Source organism: Netta rufina (assembly GCF_964035555.1).
Source record: "Netta rufina genome assembly, chromosome: 20".
NCBI lineage: Eukaryota > Metazoa > Chordata > Aves > Anseriformes > Anatidae > Netta > Netta rufina.
The window spans coordinates 10,954,314-10,964,947 of record NC_140144.1 but is presented as its reverse complement, the minus strand read 5'-3'; the positions used below and the strand labels follow the sequence as shown (position 1 = coordinate 10,964,947).

The 10,634-nt window shown below is 44.8% G+C and overlaps 1 protein-coding gene across 1 annotated transcript in view; it reads right to left on the bottom strand.

Annotated features, from left to right (window-relative positions):
- The window catches only part of CRB2 (crumbs cell polarity complex component 2), a gene marked incomplete at both ends in the record, with an annotated part of 34,205 nt that continues 23,571 nt past the window's right edge, over positions 1–10,634 (bottom strand). The window contains 7 exons of the mRNA XM_084298981.1: positions 1–228; positions 2,687–2,813; positions 3,267–3,383; positions 4,511–5,378; positions 6,238–6,403; positions 8,195–8,739; positions 9,557–10,504. Of these exons, the coding sequence (XP_084155107.1) occupies positions 1–228; positions 2,687–2,813; positions 3,267–3,383; positions 4,511–5,378; positions 6,238–6,403; positions 8,195–8,739; positions 9,557–10,504 (2,999 nt within the window). The remainder of the gene's footprint in view (positions 229–2,686; positions 2,814–3,266; positions 3,384–4,510; positions 5,379–6,237; positions 6,404–8,194; positions 8,740–9,556; positions 10,505–10,634) is intronic.

Genomic DNA, 10,634 nt, shown 5'->3' with positions numbered 1-10,634 from the left:
CTATATTAACCGCTCTTCAGGTGGCACCTTTAGGACACTGTCCATCTCCAGCCGAGCTCCTGCCACTTCTTGCTGACTTGGGCTGTAGGTTCCCTCTGACTGGCGCCTCTTCCTTGCAGTGAGAACCATGAATATGAGAGCAATACTGAGGAGCAGTAAAGAGCCACAGGCTACAGGGACAGCTACTTCAATTAGTGGGGAGGGGAAGAAAGCACCTGGAGTCCCTTTCTGTAAAAGAAATTAATGGAGAAACAATGAAACTCCAGTGGTTACAATAAAGTTGAAGAGCCCAACATGGTCAAAGTTGAGGAAGTAAAAAGAGGAAAAAAAAGCAGATGTGTACAAGGACAAGCACAAGGTTTGAGGGCACCTGCACAGAGAATGCTTGCTTAATCTCTCAGCAAAATGTCTTTTTTTTTTTTTTTTTTTTAAATGGAACACTTTTTATACAAAGAACAGCTAGTAATGACATCTGAAATTTTCTTCTAATTCAAAACTAGTGACATTCAGCAATGATATTCTTCAGCAGAAAGAAGTTGAAAACAACATGCAGCAGGAAGGGGATGATGCTAAAGTCAGTACATGGATGGGAGATGGAGAAGACTAAAGGCCCAAATACAGAGCAGAGAAATGCAGTCAAGTGAACGTTCTTCAGCTGCTGGTAGAATTAAGGATAGTATGGAGCACAACAATAAAGAATGAAAAAGAAAAAAAAAGTGGAATTTTTATCATTAAAGAAACCTTTAAAATTACAATAAGCCTAGAAATGGGAAATACTTCTTCCTGTTAAAAATAGTATCTGCCATCTCACAGATAAAAGCAACAGAATTCAAGCTCAAGCTCAATTATTCACAGCTTTTGGATGCCATGCAGTCTCTGCCCACGTCACACAGCAATACACAGAAGGAATAGCCCCAGACTACCTTCTGGGAGGTCCTTCTGCCATTTCCAGTGACTGAAGCTAAAGTCGTCTCTCTAAGACAGCCAAAATTCAAGCCATGTGCTACTGGTTAGTTCTCGTTTTGCACAAGCATGCAGATTAGTCACACAGTACCAGTGCTACAGGAGGTTTTAGAAGTCTGCTCCTACTGCCTGCTGCATGCTCCTTACTTGCTACTGTTGGTGGGAGGGAGGAAGAGCAAGAACGCAGCTGGCCCCTCTGCTTCTACAGCCACCGTTAACAGCAAACACCTGTAAGCTGCAGCGTGTCCTTCTCCCTGCCCCCCCACCACAGGAACTGTCCTATTAAGAGGGAAAGGAAAGACTGTTCTGCAAAAAGTCATGTGGATGATGAGAATGAACAGAAAGAATCTACAAGAAGTGTCTTTGGATAGAAGAAGCAGAGGTACCTGAAGGAATCTATGCACGTAAACTGGAAGTGTCAGGAGCGACCTCACGGCACATGCACTACGTGAGTCTTAGTAACAGCAACAGCAGCAGACCCCGCCTTGGTGCGCAGGCTGTTCCATGCAGTATGGGTTAGTGCATTCCCAGGTTACCAGACAAGCCACCTGTCCATGCAACATCTTTACAGAGAAAAAGTAAGCGTATGATTTAACAGCTTCCATGCAGGAAGGATTCCAGGCTCAGAAAACAATGCTTTGCTTATGGAGGAAAAGTAAAGCATCACAAAGGCTGCCCATCTGGTCAGAAGCAGACTCAGCAGAAAGAAGCATGCTACATTTTCACTTAGACTTGAATCACACTTAGCTTGATTTCACTTGACTTCCCATCTCAAACACATCTACTTCTACCCAGATGATTTTTGGAGAGACAGAGACTCTCATGCAGAAAAAATGATAAAATGCTAGCTGAAACCCCATGCTCTAGGAAACTGGGAGGCTGTGCAAGATGGTGAATGGAAAGTATTCCATTCATATTAAAAAAGTATCAGCATAAAAAAGTATTTGTAACCCTTTAACAACTGAGTATCTCACTATTGAGGCACTGTCCCTTTATTTGGTACATTACACACCTCTGTCACACCCAGTAACTCAGCTGGCCATTCCTGGTTTTCCTGCAATTTGTGCATTTTATATTACCCAACAACTTCCTATTTAATAGAACCTGCAGAAGTTTTCATTCACTGTTAACTGTTCCTCCCCACCCCTTCGTATTTTTTGTCTATTCTTACCTCCTTATTTATACTGTGAAAGTGAAAACAGCCTTAACAAGCCACAAGAATCAAATCTGCTGCCAGTCATTCCTGGCTTTGAATCAAATTTGTCTTCTTTGTTCTTATTTTAAAAATGATGTAACTAAAATCTCTAGTTTTCTTTTTGTACCACTGCTATGAGCATAAGGCAGATAAGTAATATCTCCTTTTTGTAGGTCCAACTGCAATAGTTTGATTATTGTCCAAAGTAAAAATCTAAGGGAAGTCCAAGAGACAGCCCTGGAAACCATCTGGCAGAACATGCAGATTCTGAGAAGTATTTGCTGCAATTACTTGTATGCTGAAGACTAACATACAACAGCATTGCCAAAAAATTATTTCTCTCTTCATTTTTTTGGTGCCAACTGTGCTTACCAGTGCGCTTTAGCCAAGACACATACAATACACAGGCAGTACCACTGATGTCCTACTACCAAGGATTCTGCTGAGCCTACTTCTGCTGCTTCTCACAACTCGAAGTTTGGAAGAACAGACAGGAGCTTCCAAAAGAAAAGACAAGGAAGTGCTTACGTTAATGTCACAGCGCTCTCCAGTGTAGCTGGCACTGCACAAACATTCATATTTGTTCTCAGAGTCTTGACATGTACCTCCGTTCTGGCAAGGATTTGGATCACACTCATTTATATTAATTTGACAACTGGAAAGTAAAAGTGTATTAGAATTAAATGAAATTTCTCATATATGTTTTTGTGCAATAGAACACAAGATCATACAGCCTACAAAAGCCTCATTTATTTGAAAAGCTCCTGTTGCATCGTGCTTTCTGCAGGTCCAGCATCATGGAAGTTTTACCCTTTTGCACCAATCCTCCTTTTGTCGTTTCTGGATGACTGAACCCAGTAAGGTTCTCTAGCACAGTTAACAAATCCTCGTGGGGTAAAAGAAATACTTAGAAGCATTCCATACTGTGAAATTGGTCATGTGAGCAGTATCATACCAAGCCCACCTCTTCTAGAAATAAAACCTGGTTTACAATTTTGGAGCAGTTGGCAAATGGATATATAGGAGGATGAAACATTTGAACCTTTTCAGCTATCCCATGGATGTGAGAATCAGAGCACAAGCTCCTTTGCAGAAAAATAGCACTTACTTTCTTCCAGTGAAACCTGGCTTGCAGCTGCAGTTGGCTCCCCAGGTCTCAGTGATGCACCTGCCACCATTCAGACAAGTGAAGTTCTTACCACACTGCTCAGGTGGGAACGGCCATCTGGGAAAAACAAAAAGCAGCCTTTAAAGCAGTCACTTTGGGGGAAGGTAAAAATATACTCGGATTCAGTGGAGACTGTGCTGACAAGGGTCATAAGCATAGTCATTGCTTTTTCTGGGAAGGACTTTGACATGAGTTGAGAAGGGAAAAGCGTCAGAAATAATCCATAATATCAGCATATGATTTTAAATGTGCCCAGAAACAAGTTTGTGCTGCTAGCACAATACACACAAGCATTATCAGTACTAGGACTCTTCTCACATAGTTTCCTATTCTTGCTGAGAAAAATATATGCAGAGACAGGAATACCAAACTGTAGTGCAGCTAGGCCACAAAAAGAATAATGCATGCACTAGATAATTACCTGCACCAGAAAAAAAGTAAAACAACAGGAAGTTCAACCTGGGTAGACCTGAAAACTGAAGTTCAACCATGTAAGCATCTATCTCAGTGTTCAATTTGAACAGGCATGAGTACATGGAAGTCTAAAGAATATGTTGGTTTCTGCTTCCTTTACCAATATGAGACATACCTTTGTGACTAAAATATGCTGGAGTTTTTCCAAACAAATACAAGTGCTACAAAGATAAACCTTATGTACCATTTTCAGCACAGATTAGATTGTCTCTCTCCTGCACACTGCCCAGAAACCCATCCTCTATGGAACCATTTCTAGCACTCTAGGCCACTCAGTACACCTGAAACTTCAGAACACAACCTGCCTCCATCCTCTGGGGGCCATGAGGCTCCTGTCAGTTCATAAGCATGGAAGTGGGTTGGTTTCGTTAAATCAATACAACAACATGCCAGGTGGATGTCAAATCCTGGAGAAGATGGATTTTTATAGGAATGCAAGATGGATGTGGCAACAGGCTATAGGACTTTCACTTTAAATGGCTCTGAAATGTAACATGAGACCCACATAAGAAAGAAGGCTCCTTATCCTAGGGCAAGAACCGTTCTGTGAGGATTTGGACCTGGACAGCACCTTCAAATTAACATCAGAATTTAGGTGCTTTTATCTACCAGATACCCACAGGGAAAATTTTTCCCAGAGTGTCCCAAAGCAAAAGTCCAATTTATCTGGGTGCTTCTCTATCCCCCTTCAAAACAAGCAAGGCACCTACTCGCAGCGAGGTCCTGAAAAATGGGGCAGGCACTTGCAGGAGTAGCCATAAACCCCATCAATGCAGGTGGCTCCATTTTGGCACTGGTGCCGCACACAGTCATCCACGTTGATGTCACACTTCTTCCCAATGTATCCCCGGAAGCAATCACACTGAAAATCTGCTACTGCATCAACACAGTTGCCATGAACACAAGGGTTTGGCTGGCAGTCATCAATGTTAGACTCGCAGAGCAGCCCTCCCCAGCCAGCACTGCAGGCGCAGCTGAAGGAGTTGAACAAGTCCTGGCAGGTGCCGGCATTGAGGCACGGGCTGGAAGCACAAACATCAGCCCCCGTGCAGCCCAGCGGGATGGTCCTTCTGCTCGACTGCTGGAACTGCTCTGGCTGAGGGTACGAGAGGTGGGCAGTGAACGGCAGGTAGATCCCCCCTATCTTCACTTGTCCGAGGCAGCCAGTGAAGTTTTCACCTAGAACAATCGGTGCATTGTTCTTTAAGAAGTCCAAGTTCCCAGCACTTCCCTGCAGAGTCACGTTAACAGCCCCATCCAAGTCAACCACCCATCTGGATGAAAGAGCAGACGGCTCTTCCATAGACACAGAGATTGTGTGCCAGGCACCATCCGTGACAGACTCCTTACTCAGGAAGCTGACACCTTCAATACTGTTCCCACTCCTGATGGCAACAAGGAGGGAGGAGTTCTTAATGGCTATCTGGAGGGAATCCACTTCTTCCACAGCCCGAAGCAAAACAGCATCTTTGTCCCTGGTTCTGAAATCCACGTGGAGGCTGCTCAGCGTTCTGGTCACTGATGTGTTGGTGGTAAATTCAATGGCACCGTCACTAGTAAATGTTGCATTAGCCAGACCTATAGATAAAGGGGTAGAGCATCAGGGATTTGTAAGACAGCAGGTGTAACATTAGAGACAGACCAATGGCAAACTCTTGGCAGGTTCCCTTCCTTAAGAATCATGTAAGCTTAGTGTAAGTAGGATTACAGGCCTAGCGGCTGGCATCATTAAAGCTCTTCCTGTTTACACTTACACTTCTAATAATAATATCCAGCTATTGCGTACCGATTTTTACTCATTAGTGTCACAGCACAGCACAAAAATACAACTATTGCCCTTATGCTAGTATAGAAAACTAGAATGCAAGTCAGGAAAGTAATACATCAGAGGCTGCTAAGAAGTGGCAGAGCAGGGAACACACCAACACCGAGTTCAGGACGTTTTGTAGCCTCTAACAACATTCCCTCCCCAGCAGGGAATCGTTAGCTAACTAGCTTTCTTCATTACTCATGGTTCTGTCTTAGGTGAAAACAGACACATTTGCAATACTTAATTGTGTCTTACTTGGTCAAACAACTGAGACTCTTGAAAGGGAGGAACATTACGGAAAACAAGATGGCCCTTGCATTGCAGTGATGATAAGGCAGGAGTAACAGTGAACTGGCTCCTCCCTGATACAGTCATGGCGACAGGAAAAAAAATACACCTTTGAGTACAGTCTTTGCTCTAGCACAAAGTGGTAGTAAATCCATAAAATGCATGCTGCCTGTAAGAGTGCATACTTGGGCATCATTCCCAGCTTGCTAATTGCAGCACTGTTATTGCAGCACGTGTTTGTATTTATTGCAACAGTACGAACTAGAAATACTGACTGTAGGCACTTTGCTAACACACACACAGACTTTACTAACATGTACACAGGAGAACAGTACTTACACACATATCCTGCTAGAACGTCTACACATGTGGTAGCTTCAGGACACGGGTCACTTTCACACCAGACTCTCTCTTCACAAAATTTCCCAGTGAAATTTGCTGGACAGCTACAATGGAAATCATTCCAAGTGACGATGCATCGGCCACCATTCTGACATGGCTCGGACTGAAAAACAAAACAGTGCAGTGCAGGAGCAGTGCCGTTCATGTTCAGATCTATAAGATTTTGGTGGAAGGAAACGTGACAACAGAGATTACTACAAGCAGTGAGTGAATGAGAAATAAGGGTAATTAAAATAGTGAATCAATGGTAGGAAAGGAAGCACAAGGGTCCCTATGCAAGCAATTCCTGAGACCATGCCTCTCCCCATACACACTGCTGATCGACAGAAACTCTAGGCAGAACTCCATTAGTGTGGAACAGGACAGCTGACAGGACATCTGCAGCACCCTGTACTTCAGAGAGCATCTCACCTACTGCTACTGGTCTGCACATGCTGACCTTCAAACTGTTGCAAAATCTACAGATTCAGGTGCACACACGCACAGCAGTCAGGGTTTGGGCACCAGTCCTCATCACTCTGTGAAAGAGGGGTTTTGTGCTTGCGTATCACCAGGCAGTACAATGTTACTACTGATGGTTTGTATTTAGTTATTTGAGAGAAGGAAACACATCCTTCCTTGCTACTATTTTTGTTGTTTTGGCCTCTGATACAAATTATCTACCAGAGTCTGCTATTCTTCAGGTGAGTTTTTTTGTTCATCTGTCTGTGTTCAAATCCAAGCAAACAGCTGCCCGGATCAGTAACATTACAGGACGTATGAGAGAGTTTTCCCCATAGTTTCACATTAAAGAAGTCTGCAGCTCTCAGATTTGAAAAGTTATCCTCTGAAAAAAGGATAGAGAGACAGGAGTTACATCATAAGAGTGAGGTCTAAGAGTACAGATGTCCTGTTCTGTTTTCCTTTCCCGCCTGAACAAAAAAAGGAAAAATAAAAATCAGACAGCATGGAAATAATGGTACTCTATCTACTAAGAAGCCTAATGAAGTCAGGTAATTGCTGACTAAATACATAAAATTGAGAAAAGTCATCATAAGCTAAAGGCAATTCTAAATTATTAGAAACAAACAGATCAGGCACCAATCCCTGCAGGTTCGGCCTCATTTAGTCAAAGTATTTGACATCTCATGACATCAAAACACACTCCAGCACCATTATAATCCTTAACACCCCTACAGCAACACACTGTGCAAACAGTGCCTAATTATAGCCAACTAAAGTAACCAACATTTCACAGAAGGAATGAAAACAAACACGAGACACAAGAGGAAAGGCGTGAAACAGGTGAAAGCAGCTTTAAGGCTCCTGAGAGCCTCGCAGTGTTCTGTCACTGGCAGGACACACCCAATGCCAAAGAAGTGACAACACTTCGTAGCACTACGAGCAGGAAGGACAAACACTAGGGAGCAGGGCTCCCCTGCTTTATGGTGGCATAAAGGAGAGGCACCTTCCTCTAAGGGCACAACGAGGACAGTTCCTTAAGCTGTTGGTGCTGAACTGATGAATTCTTGGTTGAAGAGGCTGTGCAACTGAAACAGGAAGAGGAGAGGAACTGGAAGGTTTACTGGTTAGAGGGTAGTGCCTGGAATGCCTGCGTGGGCTTGGCAATGGCAATACAGAGGTGGGCAGCAGGAGAGCAGAGCTGCCCAAGTTCTACAAGCTAAAAAAAATAAAAAAATAAAAAAAAAAAAGGAAAAGGAACTAGAGAATAAAACCTGGTGCTTAAACTGTGTGTAGGATATTGAGTGAAACAAGTGCATCTGGGACCATGTACCATTTCCTTCAATGCTTTAAAAAAAACTCAGTTTGCTGGTAAAAGCAGCAAACTCTTTTGTAATCACAGACCTATAATAAACTACTGCACACACGTAGAGAGAAACAAGAGACTTCTTACCTTGCAGGTGTTATCAGAGATGCATCCATTTACCAGATTCACATTTTGTTCCTGTGGGAGGCTGTAGTTCTCAACCTGAAAAAACTCTATTTCATGGTTGTTCAGCTGGATGTCTTGCAAACAGCCTTTGAAGTAGCCTCCCCACGCATCAGAGCTGCCTGGGTTCGGATGCCCACCGATATACACTTCATAGCCAGCTAAAAGAGGTGTTCCTACAAGGTGTCCCAGCTCCACGTATGTGTCTGATTGGTGGGCACCAACAATTCCTCCTTGGACAGACAGAGCTACCAAATGTCTTCTCCCATCAACTACATTTTCTGGAAATGTCACAGTATCTGTAGATAACATCTCTATCTTTAGCTTGCCATTCTTCAAGTATATCGTGAGGCAAGGGTCTGTTCCACTGCTGATCTGCAATAGCAAACCATTAGGTTTCAAACTACGAATGAAAAAGGAGATGTTGAAGTCAGCACCAAGGCTATCAGAAAGGATGAAAGAGGCAAAGCTGGTAGAATTCTCCAGGCCAAATGTTGCTGCTGGGCGCTCTAGAAGAGAAAAAGAAATGTGCATCAGCTCCATGACAAGGGCAATGCAGCTGGCACAGGGCACTGTAACCTCTGTGAATGAGACAAGACCTTTCTTCCCAACATTGTCAACATGTATCAGGGTGATTTTGCTTCCTTCCCACATAGGTCTAAAATTAGGATGTAGGTGAAAGTGTCCTTGCTTTCCCTGGAGGGGAAGAACTTAGAACACGCCAGTAGCAGAAGAGGGAAAAGCAGATCTAGCAGAGACCTTGCCACCCAGCAGATTTAGTCAAGGACTTCTAAACCACCAAGTTGCTTTTGAAACTTGTAAATTTGTTAACTGCAGAACAACTTTGTACTTGGTACGTTTAGGCTCAAGAATTAAACAAAAATGGGCAATGTTAATACAAGCCTTGCAGGAACACAACAGTGCAAATGGGTGTGGTTTTAACTGCAAATTGTCACAGAGCTTCCTTTAACGCTGTTATTTATAAAGCAATACATTCCCATTAACCCTAAAATCTCAAGCTCAGCTATTTGTAGTTCAGCAACTTCCCTGCCCTCCTACAGTCACTTAGATCTGATACAAAGTGGAAGTCAGAGCCTCTGGCTCAACAAGGAATCACGTCTGCACCACAAATCTGACAGTCCTTCCTGCAGGAGCAAGTGACAGACAAGGGATCAATGAGAATTTTATTTACAGAGGCATTTGCTTTATTCCTCTCTCTGGTCAAGTAGAAAATACTGCTTCTGGAGCTAACATCAGTGCTTATCTAGCATGTTTGAAGCCGCAGCTGACAGATGAGCTGGCAGATGTAAATCCCGTGGCACTTACCGTAGGAGCACGCAGGGCCTCCGTAAGGCCTGGAGCAGTCGCACCTGAACGTTGCCCAGAGGTCCACGCACAGCCCGCCGTGTGAGCAGGGCCCGGAGAGGCACCACTCCGTCCGCTCACAGCCCAGCCGCACCGGGGACGACTCGTTCACCGGGAGGTCCTCCGGCAGCACAGCTTCAGCATCCACCCACACGTCTTGCAGGCAGCCGACGAAGCCCTGCTGGCTGTGTGTGTTGCTGGCCATTGGATCCCCAGCACCTCCGATATACACGCTGAGGAAGGTGTGAGGGATGGAAGCCGTGCCGTGAGGGGCAGGAGAGCTCCGCAGGCAAACGCCTGCTTCACAAGAGTCATGCCAGAGCTTCAGCTGCACGGTGCTCTGCAAAACAACTTCGACTTTATGCCAATGGCCATCATCAACTCTCAGCCCCTCCAGGAGCAGCAGGTACCCAACATCCTCCCTCTTCAGTCCCACATGCAGAATGCCATCAAAGAGCTCCAGGAACAAGTATTCAGCTTCATGGCCTCGGTAAAAAAGGATGGCGCTGGGCAAGGTGGTTCGGAACCGGAGGGACACACTGGCAAGCTGATCTCCTGCTATCTCCCTCCTGCTCTGATTGTTCACGGGCAGCTCAATGAGGAGATACCCTCTGGAAGCAAAGGAAAATGTTGTTGGTGTTGAGCATGTGGCATCAGAGAAACCAGGCTGGCACTGGCACAGGTGGCCATGGCTCTCAGCTTGGTAGGTGGGGATGCACAAGGCCTCATTTTGGCAGTCATGCGTCTGGCACCCAGTGAGCTTGACAGAGCAGTTCTTCCCTCCCCATACAATGCCATCCTGGCTAGGGGCACAGTGGCAGGTATAGTCAGCAATGCCATCCTCACAGACAGCTCCATTCTTGCAGGGACCCTCCTCACACTCATTGATGTTAACAGCACATTCCACACCTGCGAAAGAGATTTAGAAACGGGATCTCACTGCAGGGGATTGTGACTCCCTTCCCCTGAGCAAGCCGGCGAGGCACAGACCGCCCTCCCCAGCACTGCCAGGCCCTGAGCTCTTCTCTTCAGGAAGCCA